The 20187-nt window shown below is 43.3% G+C and overlaps 3 protein-coding genes across 6 annotated transcripts; 1 reads left to right on the top strand and 2 right to left on the bottom strand.

Moving 5' to 3' along the window:
• The first annotated feature begins 423 nt into the window (after positions 1 to 423).
• Positions 424 to 8058, top strand: LOC4343783 (aspartic proteinase 36). 2 transcript variants are annotated; one of them, XM_015791054.3, is made up of 12 exons: positions 424 to 763; positions 895 to 1015; positions 2445 to 2872; positions 2996 to 3152; positions 3513 to 3595; positions 3676 to 3772; positions 3892 to 3964; positions 4960 to 5136; positions 6452 to 6573; positions 6742 to 6843; positions 6929 to 7026; positions 7518 to 8058. In XM_015791054.3, exons 1-12 carry the CDS (start codon positions 498 to 500, stop codon positions 7687 to 7689), a joined length of 1896 nt encoding a protein of 631 aa, XP_015646540.1. In that variant the 5' UTR covers positions 424 to 497; the 3' UTR covers positions 7690 to 8058. The 2 variants fall into 2 exon arrangements, with proteins under 2 accessions (XP_015646540.1, XP_015646541.1); XM_015791055.3 differs by lacking the exon at positions 424 to 763 and adding an exon at positions 1083 to 1148.
• Positions 7619 to 9498, bottom strand: LOC4343782 (momilactone A synthase-like). 3 transcript variants are annotated; one of them, XM_015791056.3, is made up of 2 exons: positions 9309 to 9498; positions 7619 to 9240 (listed from the first exon to the last, which is right to left on the bottom strand). In XM_015791056.3, exon 2 carries the CDS (start codon positions 9184 to 9186, stop codon positions 8221 to 8223), a length of 966 nt encoding a protein of 321 aa, XP_015646542.1. In that variant the 5' UTR covers positions 9187 to 9240; positions 9309 to 9498; the 3' UTR covers positions 7619 to 8220. The 3 variants fall into 3 exon arrangements, with proteins under 3 accessions (XP_015646542.1, XP_015646544.1, XP_066168328.1); XM_015791058.3 differs by having other exon boundaries at positions 7619 to 9094; XM_066312231.1 differs by having other exon boundaries at positions 9368 to 9498.
• A 783-nt stretch (positions 9499 to 10281) lies between these two features.
• LOC9267044 (snakin-1) lies at positions 10282 to 19423 on the bottom strand. Its single transcript, XM_066312232.1, has 11 exons — positions 19050 to 19423; positions 18702 to 18900; positions 18214 to 18306; positions 17724 to 17915; positions 17209 to 17282; positions 14337 to 14509; positions 13497 to 13611; positions 13149 to 13307; positions 11639 to 12932; positions 11337 to 11519; positions 10282 to 11235 (listed from the first exon to the last, which is right to left on the bottom strand). Exons 9-11 carry the CDS (start codon positions 11721 to 11723, stop codon positions 11015 to 11017), a joined length of 489 nt encoding a protein of 162 aa, XP_066168329.1. The 5' UTR covers positions 11724 to 12932; positions 13149 to 13307; positions 13497 to 13611; positions 14337 to 14509; positions 17209 to 17282; positions 17724 to 17915; positions 18214 to 18306; positions 18702 to 18900; positions 19050 to 19423; the 3' UTR covers positions 10282 to 11014.
• Between the last annotated feature and the right edge of the window lie 764 nt (positions 19424 to 20187).

Raw genomic sequence — 20187 nt, 5'->3', positions numbered from 1 at the left:
AATCTTGCACGATTTAAGGATGCAAAGATATGAGCTAGATAAGCATGGAACGCATGAGCAGAAGCACGTTTTTTAGGATGATGAGACGAACTCTTTCACAAATCGCATGTCTGGTGGCCTCCATGTGGGGCCCACACGCACCCCGCTCGTCTCGTCAACGCCACTCTCCTCTTCCACTCCAATCTCACTAGGAAAACAAAAAACCGCCACTTGCGCAAAAAGGAATACAGCTATACGCATCGGGATGATCTGAGCCACCGACAGGTGGGACCCACGCGAGGCCGCCCCCACCTGTCAGCCGGTGCCACGCCCCCGAGGCATCTCCCACACAGTGACAAAAAATATACTAATCCCGGACCTGCGTGAACCGGCCGGCGACGCGAGAATTACCGGATTACCCCTCGCCTTCTCCTCCAACAAGTCGTCGCCCTCTCGGGCTCGCTCAGCTCTCTTCCCCTTCCTTCCTCCTCCTCGGCTCGGCGCGACGAGTCCTCGCCATGGCGAGTCGCCGGTCGCGTCGGCTCGGCTCGCTCGTGCCCTTCGCCGCCGCGGTGGTCCTCCTCCTCCTCATCGCTTCCGCCGCCGCCGCCGCCGCGGGATCCCCCGATCGGGCCGGCCCCGCGCGGCCGCCGCTGGTGCTCCCGCTCACGCTCGCCTACCCCAACGCCACCCGCCTCCCCGCCTCCTCGGCCAGGCGCGGCCTCGGCGATGGACACAACCCCAACGCCCGCATGCGCCTCCACGATGATCTCCTCACCAACGGGTCGGTACAGTTCGTTTTTTGCCCTCCGCTCTCTCTCTCTCGATAATTTCCCCCAAATTTTTTTTTCTTGGGGGGGTTGCGTGGTTGGATCTGAGGCTGGATGTCGCCGCGTGTTGTTCGTGCTGGTTTAGGTATTACACGACGAGGCTGTACATCGGGACGCCTTCGCAGGAGTTCGCGCTGATCGTGGACTCCGGGAGCACCGTCACCTACGTTCCCTGCGCCACCTGCGAGCAGTGCGGCAACCACCAGGTCGGCCTGGATTCGTCAAATTCTCTGCTTACCTGTTTGAATTGTGTGTGACGATCGGTTTAATTAGGATTGGTGATGGTCGCGTGTATGGATATTGGATTCCCATATGTCAAACTGTCGCTTGACCATTCAGGTTGGACAATTGACTCCAGTGCAAATGATACATTTTTGTCGGGCTTGGGTGTGTGCATAGACATTTATTGTTCCAAAATTCAAAGTCTTGGAAAATACACGTTTCCATTTGGATAGGTTCGGAAGTTCCAGCTATACGATGTGGATAAAGTGTATGGTACGCAAAGAGCACCTCCACAACCTGCAGGGTATATTAAAACTAACCGAGCGACGATGATGTAGCTTCTTTTTTTCTCAATTGTGAATGCCTCAGAATTTAATAGAGGTCAACATCCAACAAAGCCCATGCCAATCTTGGTCACAACCAACAAGAATTACTATTTGTTTGATAGCCATCATTTTAGCCAAATTTTGCACCATTTTGTTTTCAAACCATTGGCGTTCCTGGTTGTCAACAGTTAGTCGATTCTTCTTTGTTTTTTCTCCATGCCAAATGAGTCCCATGTCTTTCCTGAGTGCTGACAATTATCAGGCAATAGATTTGGGAAGTGTATTGGATTGTTTATGGCAAAGCAGTGGAAACAATTTGTATTAACACCAATTTTCCTACCAAGTAAACCCACTGCCATGTCCAGAATACACATCTGGTATTGCTATGCAATTTGATGTTTGTTGCTCCCTTATCGTTCTCTGAATTTTGGGCTTTAGATTCAAACGTCACATAGAAAACATATCCATATGAAAAGGCAAATATGTTACTGTATTTTTCACTTCTTTCTGCTACATACCCAGCCTTTTCTTGGGCAACTGTTTGCATGGTTAGTCAGGCCACTGTTCTCTTGTAGTCCTGTATAATCTGAGTAGTTTGGAAATCTTCCATCAGTTGTAGATTGCTACTATTGCTGATAAGTAATAGAGGAGTCCACAACTAATGGGAAGCCCATAACCTGATTCTAAAAAGAACTGTTCTTGTCACTTGCATAGTTGCATCTTTTTGACACAATTGTATCATTCTTATCATAACTTGTGATTTTTCTAGATTCTAGATGGCACCATTGTTGTACCATCCTCTTATTCTATGTCATGTTTGCAGAGTGAATCACCTAACATCATTGAGGCACATGTAAAAGTTTAAGCATTTATACTATTTAATTTATATTAATGTGTGTACAAACAGTGTGACAATATTTTGGCATGATTTCTCCAATGCGATGTATATCTTACGTGATAAAAAAAGTTAAGATGTGTATTTGATCATACCCATTGAGAAAATCACCTTTTTCCCACTTGAAGTTTCCTTTTTAACTATCTAGAAATCAACTTTCTCTAGTATACACTAAAGTTTGGCATGTTGTAGGATCCACGATTCCAACCTGATCTCTCCAGTACATATTCACCAGTAAAATGCAATGTTGATTGTACTTGTGATAATGAGAGGAGTCAATGCACTTATGAGAGGCAGTATGCTGAAATGAGCTCCAGCAGTGGTGTGCTTGGCGAGGACATTATGTCATTTGGCAAAGAAAGTGAACTTAAGCCACAGCGTGCTGTTTTTGGCTGTGAAAACACCGAAACAGGAGATTTGTTCAGTCAACATGCTGATGGTATTATGGGGCTGGGCCGTGGTCAACTTAGCATAATGGATCAGCTTGTTGAGAAGGGTGTCATTAGTGATTCATTCTCTCTGTGCTATGGTGGAATGGATGTTGGTGGTGGTACTATGGTACTTGGTGGGATGCCTGCTCCTCCTGACATGGTTTTCTCTCATTCAAACCCTGTCCGCAGGTATTATACATTTTTGTTTTTTCCACACCAGACTGAAGATTCTTTTAGTAGCCTGCTGGAGGAAGGTTTTCTAATGTTCTGTATATTTAATACATTTCCTTATTAATTTTGGATTGTCAACAGCCCGTATTACAACATTGAGTTAAAGGAAATACATGTTGCCGGAAAGGCATTGCGGTTAGACCCAAAGATATTCAACAGCAAACATGGCACTGTCTTAGATAGTGGAACCACATATGCTTACCTGCCTGAACAAGCATTTGTTGCATTTAAAGATGCTGTAAGTTATCAAATGATATCTCCTCCACTTTTACCTTTTTTGAATTGCTTTTACCATCTGCTAACTATGCTACTTTACTATTTTATATTTAATATATTTCCCTAGATGCCAATTTTGCAATTAACCTGTCTAGTTTCAGATGTTAAGACAGAAAAATTTACTCCTACTTTGGCAACACCTGGTTTTGCATGTGTACGAGCCAATCTGTTTGGCACCTTTTCTGCTATCTTGGTTGTCGCATTGCAGATTCTTTTCATTTTGTTTTTATTCAGCTCTTCATTGTCATTCCTGAAAATGGAAATCTTTAAAATGGACACTCCTGGAAAAGTATGCTGGAATAATTATGTTTTTAATGGATAGGTGACAAATAAAGTAAATTCTCTGAAGAAAATCCGTGGCCCAGATCCAAATTATAAAGACATCTGCTTTGCAGGTGCTGGAAGGTAACTCTTGCACCATGATAACAATTTCTACCCCCTTTGTTTTCATCATCAATGTTCTTATCTTATCACTTTACCTTCAGGAACGTCTCCCAATTATCAGAGGTATTTCCAGATGTTGACATGGTATTTGGAAATGGGCAGAAGCTTTCGCTTTCACCTGAAAACTATTTGTTCCGGGTATGAGAAATTCCAAGCTTAGACCTGTTCTGATGAATTATGACACCCCATTACTTTTTTGCTTTGCCTGTTGTTGAGTTCATGTTTTGTCTTCTCTTCTTTCCGGTTTCAAAATAAAGCATTCGAAGGTTGAAGGGGCTTATTGCTTGGGTGTGTTTCAGAATGGAAAAGATCCGACAACACTATTAGGGGGTAAGATCTTCAACTCTTGGTCTCTTACGAGGAACTTCAAGAAAATTTCCATTGGACTTCTTTTATTTATATCATCTGACTACACTATCTCTACTTTATTCGCATATAACTTGTTACTAGTGTATGCTGAATAACATTTGCACCTGTACTATGAGTCTTTGACCAGCTTATACACTCGCGTCTGCTGGAAACTTGAGTAGAAAACCAAGTAACTCTCTTTGTAGAAAATACTACTATATAACAATGGTCTCCTTATCTTTTTCAGCATAACCAGCTGATGCACTTTTCAATATTTTTTAGATATAATCTGAGGTAACTTTTGTGTCAGTGTAGCTTGTTCCTTCATCACTATGGCAATTTCTTGGCTGCACTTATTCAATTTCGTAATCCAATAGTTTACGTGTGCAAGTATGCAATGATTGGTGTGTAATCCGAAAACCATGGCTGTGAAATACCAACATTGTTTATCATTTTATGAATATAAGAATGCATAAACCCTCTATTTTTTTCATAGATAACAAACATGCAATTATCTGTGAACAATCCAAAAACAAGCATCCTTAAGAGTTATTCCTGATTTCAGAAAATTTGAGGTTAGAAGCAAAGTGTTCATGGAATTATCAGTTAAAACTCTAAAAGTGGTTGAGCCTACAAAGGAGGCATTCTCTTTATTAATTGCCGGTTGCAAGCCAACATACGGTATTGTACCAAGAAATTTTTTTTCTGCCAACAGTATAATAGACCTTGGCTGCTTGTTGTATTTATGCACTCTTTTGTCTCTAAAAGGAAAGTATGGTGTTTTTGTTCTCTTCTCTATCCCTTAAAGAGTCAAGCAGATCAATCTTTAGAGAGATTTATACTTTTCTTATATTAATTTTGACCTTTTATTTGATTTATAGACAGTCTACATGAATGTTCTAATAGTTTGCATGGCTCTATGTACTTTGAAACCTTGCCCGCTTTGAGTGTCTAAAGAATAATGATCTTACTGGCAGGAATTGTTGTCCGTAATACTCTTGTAACCTATGACCGTCACAATGAGAAGATTGGCTTTTGGAAAACTAACTGTTCAGAGTTGTGGGAGAGGCTCCATATTAGTGAAGTTCCTTCATCAGCACCTTCAGATTCAGAGGGAGATATGGCACCAGCTCCTGCTCCTAGTGGTTTGCCTGGTACAGCCCTACCTATACAACTATTTTGTTAAAACTATTGATTTGCTGCAACTTTAGCTTGTCATTTTAGAGAACTGTGGCAATAAGGTAGAATTTTATCAGAAAGCTGCAACTTTGACTGGCAAGTTGGGCCCACATGTCATATGCACATAGGGGGATAAAGTTGCAGTTTTCTAATAAAATTGTTTGCTATTGTTGCAGTTTTGTGAAACACTATGCTTAAGTTGTAGAAAAGTTATAGTATTGACCAAATTATTGCACTTTTCTGAAATTTACTCTCTATCTTTCTTCATTTTGGTGGTCATGTTTTATGAACGTTGAATCACAAGCATTTGCTATTTTTATAATTTCGAATGGTCAACTATTATCATCTTCTTTGGGGTACTTTCTTTGGATGTTATCCAGAAGTTTCATTGGGATCAAATTTTTCTTTGAAATGGGTGCAGACAGCCCAATCTTTCCCCATTTTTTATCTGCACCATTTCATTTTTGTTTACCTAATTTTTTTCTCAAATAATTTTGTTTACCTACTTAATTAAATTACCTAGAAATCACCTAGTTATTTTGTTTTGGTAGCTCTTGCCTAATAACTTAAATCATTATTTTTATTTAGTGCACACTATTATAGATGGCCAAAAGGCCCGAGGCCCGACGGCCCGGCCCATGGCACGGCGTTTAGGCCCGGCCCAAGCACGGCACGGCCCGTCAAGGGTCGGGCCCGTGCCGGCCCGGCCCGACCACCGGGCCGTGCCTGGGCCTCTCCGCTGGCACGTTGGGCCGGCACGGCACAATGGGCCGCATGCCAAGCCCGACACATAAACAATAGGGAGTAAAAATAGACATATTATATGCCACGGTCGAAAGAATAGGGATGTAAAATAGACTTATTTTACCTATATATATGTCAGCCCAAAGAGGAGGGACGGAAAATAGACTTATTTTCACTATATATATGTCACAGCCCAAAGTGGAGGGACGGAAAATAGACTTATTTTCGATATATTATGTCACAGCCCAAAGAGGAGGGACGAAAAATAGACTTATTTAAAAAAAGGCACGATGGGCTACCTGCGCCTTCGGGCCGGTCCGGCACAGCCCGACGGTTGGTGGGCCGTGCCTAGGCGGGAGGCGCAGCCCATGGGCCGTGCCGGCCCGGCACGAAGTGCCGATCGGGCCGTGCCGGCCCGATGGCTGGTGGGCCGTGCCTGGCTGTGCCTGGGCCAGGCCGTGCCGGGCGGGCCTTTTGGCCATCTATACACACTATTTCTAGCTTTATTTTATGCGCTGATGAATAAGGTTTTTCTCCTGCTTGCAGAATTTGATGTTGGCCTAATCACTGTTGATATGTCCATAAATGTTACTTATCCAAACCTGAAACCTCACCTCCATGAGCTGGCTGAGCTTATAGCTAAAGAGCTGGACATTGACTCCCGTCAGGTAAGGGTGACCCATAGTCTGTGCTGTTGTGGTTTTTCTAGTTTTGTTTGGAGGTGATGCGTGAGGGACACTATCCTTGCTATTGTTTACAGCTTTGCACCATCCTATCTTGATAGCACTAGCATTCTTTTGAAGTGATTTGTTAAAGTTGCCTCTTGAGTTTGACAGGTTCGAGTTATGAATGTTACAAGCCAAGGAAACTCTACTCTAATCAGATGGGGGATTTTTCCAGCTGGACCTTCTAATTCTATGACTAATACAACAGCAATGGTAGCATCCACTCTTGCACATATGAGGACTACTTTAATCTATCTGTTATAAAGATAATTGATTTGCTGCATTGATGTATGATTAGGGTATCATTTATCGGTTGACCCAACATCACGTCCAGTTGCCTGAAAATCTTGGCAGTTATCAGTTACTTGAATGGAATGTGCAGCCTTTATCCAAGAGGTAAGCAAACACCATTATAACTGCCAAGATTATATTGCCATTAAAAGCTTGTACAGTCCATATTATCATAATAAGCTCTGTCTTTATCATTGGAATTCAACTCTTTCTTTTCATTGAAGCCCTGCTTTCATCCTGATCTAAAATGACAAGGCAACATCCCTTCGACATCCTTTTTGCAGGGAAAAAGTAGATACATGTCACTCTACACTAGCCTGTTTAGAGATATACCATTATAAACTATAAAGTTCTCTCTCCCAAACACTATTCTTATACTGATCAGTGGCTTTAGCGTGTAGTTGTAGTATGCAATGGGGCTGCCTGGCAAACATGGAAAACCTGAATATCTGTCAAAGTGCTTAAGCAAGATTCTCACATCTATTAGGAAAAATCATTTTCACCAATTCCCTTGAATATTTCTTGTGCGGCATCGATGCATCAATCTTGGCATTTTCATCTGCTGGAGAACTTACATTCGGTAATTATTTCTACAGGTCATGGTTCCGAGATCATGTAGTCTCTATACTGCTTGGAATTTTGCTAGTTGTTTTGCTGACTTTATCGGCCCTTTTAGTACTGATTGTCTGGAGAAAGAAATTTAGAGGTCAAGCGGCATATAGACCTGTGGATTCAGCAGTTCCTGAGCAAGAGCTCCAACCGCTATAATTTGGAGTGGTTCAACGGAGTAAACATATAGGCGATTCTTTGGTAGAAATACCGTTGTGCGGGCTGCCATGTTGCAGCGGGTTCACATCCGCTGCTGGGAGTTGCCCTTTTTCTTTGTATGTAACACAAGCTACAAGCTTACAGAAGAAGCACAAGATTACATAACTTCTCGATTCAGCACTTAGAGCCTCTGTTCATAAACTGTCTAGCGATTCAGATCAAGAGCTTCCTCTTGTAGCTTACAGTAGAAGAAGGTTTTGTTCGTGTAATGTAGATTAAGTAGAATAGAGCAAGGCACAAAAGCACAGCAGCCATGGACGGAATGTTGTATTATCTAGTATCTGATAAGTGCTGAGGATATTCGGCTTCTACAGTGTTTTCACGTTTCATTTCCATGCTCCTTGGTAAAAACGTGTTCTAACTTTTGTTCTAGCTCATAACTGGCAAAGAGCTTTTGCTTTATACCCATAGAATGCAGAAATTATTATTGATCTGTTGCTGGAGGCATTTGCAGACAACATCTCTGGCTCGTCAACGTGGAACCCGCATGTCCATCGGCTTCCCGACCGTGAACCCGCCGTCGATGACGTGGTTCTGCCCGGTGACGAACTTGGCCTCGTCGGACGCCAGGTAGACGGCCGCCCTCGCCACGTCCTCCAGCTCCAGCACCGCGCCATGGAGCTCGCTCATCCCCCTCTCCACCATCTCCTTCAGCTGCTCGTCGCTGACCCCCGGGTTCATCCTCGCCAGCGACCGGACCAGCAGCGGCGTCGCGATGGCGTGCGGCGAGATGGCGTTCACGCGCACGCCGGAGCGCGCCAGCTCGGCCGCCGCCAGCCGCACCACGCCCACCACCGCCGCCTTCGAGAGGCTGTACGGCAGCGCCGCGAGCCCGCCGAGCATGCCCGTGGTGCTCCCCGTGCAGAGGACGCAGCCGCCGCGCCGGGGCACCATGACGCGCGCGGCGTGCTTGACGGCCGCCACCGCGGACCGCGCGTTGGCCGCCATGACGCGGTCGAAGTCCGCGAGGTCGAGCGACGCGAGCGGCGCGGGCGCCGAGGAGCCCGAGATGCCGGCGTTGCTGTAGAGGATGTCGAGGCGGCCGTGCCGCGCCACGGCGAGGTCCACCGCCGCGGCGATCTGCGCCTCGTCGGTGACGTCGCAGCGGGTGTACGCGGCGTCCGGGCCCAGCTCGGCCGCGACGGCGCGGCCGAGGTCGTCCTGTATATCGGCCAGGATGACCTTGGCGCCGTTGCGGATGAACTCGGCGGCCGTCGCCTTGCCGATGCCGCTGGCCGCGCCGGTGATCACCGCGACCTTGCCGGGTAACCTCTGGCAACTCGAGGCAGTCGAGAAGTGGCTGCCCAAACCACACAGAGCTCCCATAGCTCCGCTCTTCTCCCTCCTGCATTGATCCATCCACATGACCATACATCGAACAAGCAGCAAGGGAAACTGATCAGCTTCTTGTTCTTTCCAAGAAACAATCAGATTCATCGCACGCAGGCATCAGAAGAACGTGCTCCGTACAAGAAACAATCTCCATGGAAGCTGAACAAGGTAGAAAATGATATTTTGATAAAAAACAGGAGAGTAGAAAATGATCAGAAATGAGAGACCTGACAACGAGTTGCGTTGCTCTCAACATCCTTCACCCACAGTGCTCTTCAGTGTTCACCTTGAGAAAACTTCAGTTTCTGTGGTGCTTGCGACCGAGCTAGGTGATGAAATGCAGGTTGTAGTAGATCTTGGCACGGTTGGATCACTACTGATGGATCTTGGCATATATCGGAACGTTTTCTTGTCGACAAAAAAATGCTCGTGAAACACCTGTATTTGAAGTCCAAAACGGAGCCTAGCTGCTACACGTCAGTACACCATTGTCAGCTTTCGTCTGAACTGATGCGGCACGTGTACCCCACATTCTATCCGATGAGATGGTGGCACGCCACCTATGGCGCGTCGTCGTCTGCGCTGCTTGAGGTGTGATCAAATTCATTTACACACAAACAAAATCAGCTTCTGCCGGAACGAGTCGTCGAAGGTTTGGATCGGAGCTAATCGTTATTCTTTTAGAATTTCACCTTCATATATACCTCATGTAAGCTGTTGTTCGGTGTTGGAACCTTGTGGAGATATTTTATTGGTTGGTGGCCGTGGTTTTTTCTCTTCTGCTTTGAAGAGTTTTTCACGTTAAATCTTGTGTCTTCTGTCATTTATTGTTTTTTATCGTTTGTTTGACTATTATTTTCTAACATCGGAAACTGCTTGCTCCAAATTCCAAACTGTTTGTGTACAATTTCAGGCAGTGGTTGGGTTGGGCGTCGAATTGGACAGCGTCCAGATTGGTCCAGTTTGTGGAGGTGGATCTGACGAATGGTTCCCGTGGGTGGTCAACGCAAGTTTTCGTCGCGAGACAAATGATCATTTTTCAAGCAATCAGCTAGCATTGGTTCATCTGACTAGCTAGTCTTAAGTTCCGTAATTTTCATTTTAATCGCACTAACTGCGAGCAGTACTCCATTGAACCAGTAGAAACTTGGATGAAGCAAGTTCTCCAAAAGAAAAGCATACTCGAGCCCAGGGCGAAGCTAGAAGGAAATAGATGGTGGTGTCACTTGTTTAATTTACTCTACTTTAGATCAAGTTTAAGCTGATGCGGATGCCTAAGTTTGTATTTAGAGGGTACATACATGATGAAAATAGATGAGGTATAGCTAAAAAATTTTCTTGACCAGGTTTCTGGGCACCCCCCTAATATATACTAGCTCCGCCCCTGCTCGAGCCAGATGATCCAGGTCTGGTTTAGTTCCCAACTTTTTCTTTAAACCTCCAAGTTTTCCATCACATCAGAACTTTAATTTTCTATATACATAAACTTCTAACTTTTCCGTTACATCGTTCCAATCTCAATAAAACTTTCAATTTTAGCGTGAACTAAACACACCCTCATTCTCAATTCTGTTGCTTAAAAAAAATAATCAAAAGTAACTTGTGTGTTTAGTTCACGCTAAAATTGGAAATTTGGTTGAAATTGGAACGATATAATGGAAAAATTAGAAATTTGTGTTGTAGGAAAGTTTTGATGTGATAAAAAAGTTGAAAGTTTGAAGAAAAAATTTGGAACTAAACTCGGCCTAGATATCAGAGCGATATCAGAGCATACTCTGGACAAAGCACAAGACATATCTTAGACAGACATTCTTGTTTTATTCCACTAAGCACTAACACTTCTCAAAGAACCGAGATCGATCCCAACGCTATCAATCACACTACTACCACGGATCGGCTACACATCGTCACAGTGCCAGCCATCTCTCGTTGCTCACGGGCACTTGGGCCGTCGGCTCTTGGGGGAGACCATGTCGCGGTAGCAGGGGCACTCGTCCTTGCTGGCGTACGGCCCCGACGGCACGCAGCCGCCGCAGTCGTGGCAGCACATCTTGCACAGCCCCATGCACCGCCCGGCCACCTTCAGCGAGCACCGCTTCTGGCACTTGGCGTCGCACACGCTATCCGGGACCGGAACCACGCCGCCGCCGCCGTCTGCATCCATCCGCGAAATGTTAACAATTTTAGTACTCATCTCCTGCCAAGATCGCTGGAGATCAGTGTGTGTGTGTGAGTGAATTGGATGGCAAGTTTACCTGCAGCGACGGTGAGATCCTGGAACGAGGCGGCGACCAGGAGGGTGGCCAGGAGAGCCGTGGTGGCACGAAGAGGAGGAACCCTCATCTTCTCTTGATCCTTTTGAGCTCTAACAAACACGGTGAGGAGATGAGTGTTCAAAGCAACTGCAGCACTGCTACTACACTGGTGCAGTGAATGGGCTGCAGAGAGTTGAGAGAGATGAATGGGTGTGATTTATGGCTGGTTTCAAGGAAGGTTCTAGCTGGCTGGTGAATTCATTCATCAATAGTTTCAATTCAATTCAATTCAATGGACACACCTGCCCCAGTAGCTTCTTTGGTGTGTGAGCAAGTGAGTGGGGGAATCTCGCAGGGGGAGGGACGGCCATGAATCATGAATGCCATGGCGGACAGGTGGCCTTGTCGCTATGCCGCAGTGTTCACGCGCATCACCGGCTTGCTTTCCCTTTTGTCGGCCTCGTACATGCATAGTATACCATGGGCGGTTACTTGCTTTTGGATCTTGTGCTTATCAGCGTGTGTGTGCCCAATGGTCTATGCAATGGACTGTAACACAGTAACACACTACTAATACTCACGTGCAATGCACGTTTTTTGACAAAATATATCGCCCGAGTACATAATTGCACTAAAAATTTTAGAAACTACACCTTCTGAAGCACAACCTATTTACCCAAAATTTATAAAACATATCCTCATGTAATTGGAATTTGTAACAATAAAAATAACCATTATCAGTACATAGTTATTTTTAGCTAAATCAAAAATGCAAAAAAAAAGGTATCAAAGCAAGATATTGACTTGTCATTCTCTTAACAGTCATCAATATAACCACTCTCAGGCATACTACCAGTATGCGGACCAAAACCAAATAAGTAAGATCATATAGACCTTGAAATGGGGAAACAAAAATATTATATATACTTTGGATTTATTTATGTGGTTATACGTCAATAATATGTCCTAACAAATTCAGATTTGAATTAAGAGCACAGTCGTGGCTTCTTGTTGTGCATAGTAGAATTCGTGGCTTCTTGTTGTGCATAGTAGAATTTAATGGGCAAATGTGTAATCAGATTTTAGATGGATAGGTAGTGAGCTGTCCTTGTGAGACTGAGCAACAAAATTATCCCTTGTATATGAGCCACAACTATAGAAACTTCGAAAAGATAAATTACTGAGTGCTAAGAAGCCTGCACAAACAATTAATTATGCACAAACAAGAAGGAATTATCCATGTTTTATTTGGCATTGCATGTCTGCACCAGCATAAAACTATCACTGATCCTTTTCACTTGTTAGTCATGATCCAGCATTCCAGCTGCTAAGGACTTACAATTAGCTGATAAGAGAACGTAACAAAGCCATACTATTGGATCACACGTTCAACACATAACCCGTGTTAACCAAACAAATCAAGATTGGCTCACTTCTATGAAAACATTATATTAACGTAAATTATTTCAACCAAAAAGAAGGAATAGAAACAACCAGTAATCTCTTTAATGCATAGTAGACAACATCAGATGCCATGGTGTCCTCCTGATGGATTTGCTTCGACAGCCTACACGTTTTTCATGCATTTTTTGTAACCTGAAAAGAAAAGTTAGATAAGTTTGCTAGATATGAAAAAGTGATATAAATTGTGATAGTTAATCTACATGTTGACTAAGTTTGCTAAACATTTCAGAATCTAGAACACACCATGTATATTTAAGGTAACATAGTTGATTAACTATAGAACATCTACAAATAGTGCAATTCATGCAATAGTGTTCTATGTAAAAATATATGGAACATGATCCTGACCTCAGATTGTAAGTCCAGAACCTCTATGCTCTTACTCATTGCAAGTGCAAGCAGCTAACCAACATATTGCCGTTTTTTGCTTTGAGTATCTTGTAATGAACGTGTGATACAATGCAATTAACTGCTGCAAGTTGGAAGTCATGATCCAATTTTAAAGAACTGCAATTGATTGATAAAATATGTGACAAACGGAATACAGAACAAATATTGAGGTGTAAAAACCAATTTGAGAAGTAGACCATTAGCAATATATGGATTTGAGATCTATCAGACAAATATGAATGTGGTACATGTTCTTATTCAGTTTATTACGACTTTGCAAATGAAGGGAAATATGGTGTGTATTACCTGTCTTTGCATACGATTATGATGTAGAGCATCCTCCGTTGTCTATTGAAGTAGGCCGAGGCAAGCAGATGATTGACTCGAATACTTCTAGCCACACAAGTCAAATAGCTCCCACCTGACAATATCGGTGGATTATTTGGAGCAACAAATAACATCAGTTCTAAAACCTGAAACCAAAATAAAAAAATTCTGCTACTGCTGCTAACATGTGGCATTTAGTCAAAATAAAAAGATTAGCCACTAAGTGTGATTGGAATTTTGGTACTACAAAATCAAACAATGATTCTTTGACAACTTATTGCTTGTATTATTAAGAACCTTTGATACCATCAATTTTCAATCTGCTGCAGCTCCTGCTACAGTATGCAACAAAGTTTCTCCAAGCCAAGAGTTTCAGCCTAGTAGAAATCATACATATATATCAATCTGACCAGGAAAACACATTTTTTTATTACTGAAATGATTTGCCAGGTTGGCCAAAGGATTAGGCCCACCAAATTTATTAAGATTTAGGGAGAAACAAAGTACAAAGTACTATGCTGTCGAACAAAGGTATGAGGCAAAGCCTCAGACCACAATAAACAACTAACACTAATAAATAATCACTGCAGGATAAAAAATGCTAGCCGACTTCCAAATCGTGATCTCCTTGATGTCTCCAAATAATTGCTCTGTAGGTCTAGACCTCTGCTCAAATACCCTAGCGTTCTGTCTTTCCAGATTAACCAACAGATCATCATGAACAGAAAGAATCGAAATTATGCAGTTCACCATATAAACATTTGGTCTTTGCCATGAAGAAGAGGTTGTAAGCCGATGAGAAAGTAAACTGGCCATCACCTGTTAGCTACCACCGAATGGAGTCGTGGCTATTCCTGGTTGAAGCTACACCATCTGAATTTCATCCCACAACTGAAAGAACTCAACCATTGCTCTGTTGGACAAGGAACTCTACAGGTCTCTCACCCATCAGTGATTCACCAAAGCCTGTGCCAGCATCAACTTGGATCTGCCTACATATGATAGAAATTAGTGTTAGTGCCATTGCCACGTGCTGCACCGTGGTTGGAAAAATTGCTTGACCTTTCTATTCCAAGCTTGGCATGCCATTTTAGCCATAGTGCTTGGCCAAAGAAGTCTAAATCCAGAGTTGATCTGCTATAGAGTGAGCAATAATTAATTGAGCAAGAAAGAGCCTGCATAGAATCTACTACAGAGTTCATCAGTGTATGCAAAGAAATTAACTTCTCAGAAAACTACTGATTGTGGTGAAAGGATAACAATAGGATTGTATCCACTTGAACTGATAGCTAGATCGAATAGTGTAAATCAAGCCATAGTGAAAGAAAATGATGTACATTCAGATTCAGATAATCCACATAGAGGACTATTGGGCTGAAGAAGGGAATCGGAAGACTCACTTTCAGCTGAAGCACTCTACACTCTGCACTCTCACCTGCAAAAGAGAGGATGGCACACGTCCGTGAGAACCGAGTGCGTGGTGTGGGCAGACTATGAACCTTACAACGGCGGCACCACTGGAGGCGCGGCAGAGTGCCGTTGGAAGGCAGGACCACAGGGCCGTGACGGGATGGTGATACGAGCCGAAAGGCATATTCACGGGGGAGTCGACTGTGTGCGGCAGCGGAGACAGGCTTCATGACATACAGATCCACGGCGCCGGCGAGGGCAGGGCGCGGTGGTGTGTGGCGGCGGTAGGGAGGAGCGGAGCGAGGAGCGCGCGGCGGAGTCAGCTCCGTTGGGGGCAGGCCACGATGGAGTGTGTCAGCGGCGGGGAGGCGCGGAGCACGCTGGAGTCAGTGGAGCACGCTGGAGCGTCGTGTAGTCATCACGCGGGGGATGGGGCCGAGGTCGGCTCCGGTCGCGGCGGTGGACCTCAGCGCCGGTGCCGGCGGATGGGGCCGAGGTCAGAACCGGCCGCGGCGGCTCCGGCTGCAGGGAAGAAGCAGCGGCTCTGGCGGTGGGGATGCGGCGGCAGTCCACACGGGGAAGAATCAGAGGCTCCGGCGGCGGCAGTCCATGCGGGGAGGATATCCAGCGAGGATGCGGCGGCGCAGCGGCAGAACATCCGGGGAGGAGGAGGAGCTAGCGAGGAGGAAGAGAAGCGAAGTCTTCGCGTGTGGAGCGATGTCTTCGCGAGTGGAGGAGGAGTGAAGTATTCGGCGTGGCGTGGATGGATGGATCATGCGGTGGTGAAATCAAGCGCGCAGATGGACGGTAGAGATCGATTCGAGTGATTTGGCCTGTAGGATTGGAGGGGGACAACTGCTTCTTTTTATATTAGTACTAGTGATCGTGCACGTGCAATGCACTTATGATCAATATTTGATTGAACCATCTACCTACATTGATGTGTAGAATGTTTAAAATGTTTTATGTCTAGTTGCACACAGTTAATCAATGTTTTATGTCTAGTTGCACACAATGTTTTAAAATGTTTAAAATGTTTTATTGAATCTTGAACAACCCAATTAATCAACTTTGTATAAATAATATTGTAACTCCATAGTATTACAAATAAGCAAGTGCTAACTGCTAAGGATCTAACAATAAGAAACAAAAACTCTTAAATGGTCATCTCTTAATTCGTATGATCCTTGTTTTCAACCATTTTTTATGAACATGAAAAATCCTAGAACAATACTACATGAGCAACCAAAACTCCATTTAGTGTCCATAGTTCTCACAAGCTCCATTTATCCTTTAAGGAGTGTATGCCTGCCATTCTGTCCCAAAGGAGGCTTACCTTGCTCCAAAACAGATTTGGTCCACCAAATTATAGTTTTCACAGCGTTCAGTGTCACTGACTTCAAATAATAGAGCTTCTTCTCCTTAATCTCTAGTGATGGACGACAACTTGCCTCTCGATCACTACTATTGTTAGTGGACGCTACCAATTGGACAATAGGACTCCCAATATCACTTCTGTCAAGAGTACCGATCCAACCAGTTTATTGCATAAACCAACTTCAAATACCAGAAATATAATGAATATTTTCATGATTAGTTTGATCCGGCACCTCAAAAACTTCCTTCATAATCTACAGTTAATTTCCATAGTTTAGTTATGAGCCTTCATGTTGTCTATATCGGGGATGGAGATTAAATTTAAGTCATCTACATTAGAAGCTATGAAATTTGATAAAAAAAATTAGGATTCCTAAGGATGATGGTAACTAAACTTATTCAAGATAAGGTGGCAACTGGAGATTTGATTATAAAATTTATATTCTTGACGAAAGCTATATATAACTTAAACCAGGTCACAAAAAATGATTCTTTATTAGCAAAAAATCTACTCAATAAGACATTAGACATACTTTGGCATTCCAAAATACTTAGTAGTTTCTTCCAGATTGCTACATTTATAGCTAATAAGGAAGACATAATTCAATACAAATACTGAGAGTGCACAAAGTGAACTGGAGAAGTAAAATATCATCTGGTATGAAAACAGAGTTCACATTATTCCAGTGCTAAAAAATAGTTCACGCATTGTGTGAAAACCATAAGGAAAAGCATTTAGCAAAGTTGACAGGAAAAAATGTTTTCCCCAAACAAAACAGTATCAATTGGGGATTTAAATCCAAAGCGTGATCATTTACTTCGCTTCAGTTATTCACTTTGTTTATTAAACTAATATGCATGAATCAATTTCACTCTGTTTGTTAAACTAATATAAAGGAGTCACCTTGCATATTATTATTCCTTCAAGCCTCATTACTCCTCATTCCTTTCTGTTGACTCTTCTCACTGCATATGCACCTGATCTCCCTTGCACATGTAAAATAAATTGACCGAGCCAAGTATCAATAGCATGAATCCAACAAATTCTTGCTATAGAGCTGTATATACCGTTTTCCACGGCTATGGTGCACCATATATTCAGATGGAAACTAAGATCTGAACTAAATTAAAAAAGTGTGAACTTGCCTGTGAACAAATTGTACAGGCACAATTTAAATACTTTGGAAACAGAATTGTGCAAAAGGAAAAATATAATAACCTCTCCATTATGGACACCTGCTCTGCAACGGGTAATTGTCTAACCAGACAGTAAATGCAAAAATTGGCTGAGAACATACAAATAGTAAGCTTCTTGGAGAAAACGATCAAACAAATTCTGACATACAAAAAGTAAGCTTCCTAGAGTGATAATTTTGTAAGATGCAGTGCAACATTTTAATTACACGTGAAAAAGCAAACCTCCAGTGAAAGATCGAAGATACTGGTGCTCCAAGACTGTGGACCTAATTCCAGATAATTCATTCAGGTCAGGAATAATTTGAATTGACATCTTTAGTCGCAGTGCAGTCGTTATCTTAACACATTCTGGTCTTTTTGTACTCATGTACATCAGCTGCAGCACTTGTAGTATCCGCAACTGCAATTCCATCACTAAATGTATCATCGAGAAATAAGATGTCCATTAGACACTCTAATATCTCCCCGCAATATTTTAAAAGAAGAAATAGATAAATAAGTAAATATTCATATGATATACATTTTGAAAGAAAATCATGCTAAAATTAGAAGTCACAAAGTTGCAGAGGGGCGATAAAGTACTAAACACATATCGGATAAATATTTATGCATACCTAGAATTTGTTGGCAACAAACTGCTCCAATAAAGTTTTAATATATAATACTTCATTTAGCAAAGCGAAGAACAGGGAGACTAACCAGGATACTACACCTTAGTTTAACTTAGTAGACAGAGCATCAAAGAATGCCTTCATCGGCCATTGCACTGTCCTTTTGGGAACTCCAAGAGTATAATATTATCCTTCTTCAATTCATATCCATGCAAACAACAAAGATCTCAATTCTTCAGTTCATATCCATGCAAACAACAAAGACCTCAATTTTAATGAAATGGTTAGCTGCTTGCTCATCTTGTCCCTGCAAATAGTTTACGAAGTTCATCCCTTTATGTCCAGGGAGAGGCATTAGACAATATACAAAATGTACTTCAAGGTATTGCTTTAGATCGATTGCAGCACTGAAACACAATAAAACTGGTTTTGCTTCAATGATAACATTGGTGCAATATTAGACAGTACTGATGCTCCCTGCGTATACCAAAGAAGCTCCCTGTGTGGTCCATTGAATTAGGATGCAGAGAAGAGATGGTTGACCTGAATTGCAAGAAAGGGGTAGTAAAGGGTGCTTGGGATTACTAACCTGATTTAGGGATGAACCTTGTTTGATAATTGCTGTTGTCTACACGCTCGTGAAATCATCTGAAAATCAGCGGTAGCAGGATTGTGAAACGCCAGATGTGGCCGATGGCAAGCTCCTACTGGGATTGCAACGCCATGAGGGGATACGATGCCTTCGCACCACGGCTGCAAATCCATTGATAGGGGCTGCACAGGATCAACTGAAAGGATGCAAATCCATTGATATGTTAAAATCTTCAAACTCTACGGCCAATTTCTGATTGGCAATTGTGAATGATCAAGAAAACAAATGGTGATCCACAAATTGACACATCACAAAAACATGTAAAATAGGAGAAATTGGTATTACCTTAGGGTTCAGGGGGAACAGTGTTGGTTCCTTTAGTTCCTACTCAAATCTGACGGGAACCAATCAGCGCAAGATGAACCTATGAAGTGGATTGCGGCGACGGCGGAAAGGGAAGAAATCGATTCCGGCGAGGGCATCGGTGGAGTACGGCGGTGTCGGTGGAAGGGGACGACCCTCCGGCGGCGCGAACGGGGAATGTGAGGAGGAATAGGGCGGAGGAGGAGCACCGGCGGGAAAAGCCGCCGGCGACGCCGGAAGGGGACGAAATCGGTTCCGGCGAGGAGGAAGAGGGCGGAGGAGGCGGAGCGCCGGCGGGAGCAGCGTTGGACTGAGGCGGGGCGAGGAGGAGCGCTAGTCCAGCGTGGTCAGCGCACGCTCATCGCGCGAGGAGGAAGCGGACAATAGCTGGCAGATGGATGGATGGGCGTCGCTGGCGGATGGATGGACGATCTGGATCAGGACAGAGGCAGATGGACGGTAGAGTTTGATCGAGGTGATTTCACCCGTAGGATTAGAGGGGGGCAACTCCTCCTTTTTATATTAGTATATACTCCCTCCTTCCCTAAATGTTTGATACCGTTGACTTTTTTAAATATGTTTGACCGTTCATCTTATTCAAAAAATTTTGTGAAATGTGTAAAACTAAACTATATGTATACATAAAAGTATATTTAACAATAAATCAAATGATAGAAAAAGAATTAATAATTACTTAAAGTTTTTGAATAAGACGAACAGTCAAACATTTTTTAAAAAGTCAACGGTGTCAAATATTTTAGAATGGAGGGAGTATATAGATATAGATATAGATAGATATAGATGTGTACTCATCGTAGTGCTCTGCTCTGCAGAGTAGCAAACGATTGCGGTGATGCAGATGTGCGGCTTGCGAGGGTGCAGTGGGCCGTGGGCCACCAGCCTGTGGCGACAACGGCCTGTATGCTGGCTTGATTGTGAAGCAAACAGGACAAAAACGTGGAGGCATGGGCCAAGGCCCAAGGCAAGAATTTCCGTGAGGTATTAGCATCTGAACCAAGATGAACAGCCCTCTCTCTCTCAAAGAAAGAGAAAGAAAGAAACAACCAAGATGAACAACGATCCCTCTCGAAAAATAAAGAAACAGATGAAAACTGGAAGA

This window comes from Oryza sativa, chromosome 7 (assembly GCF_034140825.1).
Source record: "Oryza sativa Japonica Group chromosome 7, ASM3414082v1".
Lineage (NCBI taxonomy): Eukaryota > Viridiplantae > Streptophyta > Magnoliopsida > Poales > Poaceae > Oryza > Oryza sativa.
The sequence above is the reverse complement of the archived record's forward strand: the minus strand, read 5'-3'. Positions and strand labels throughout refer to the sequence as shown.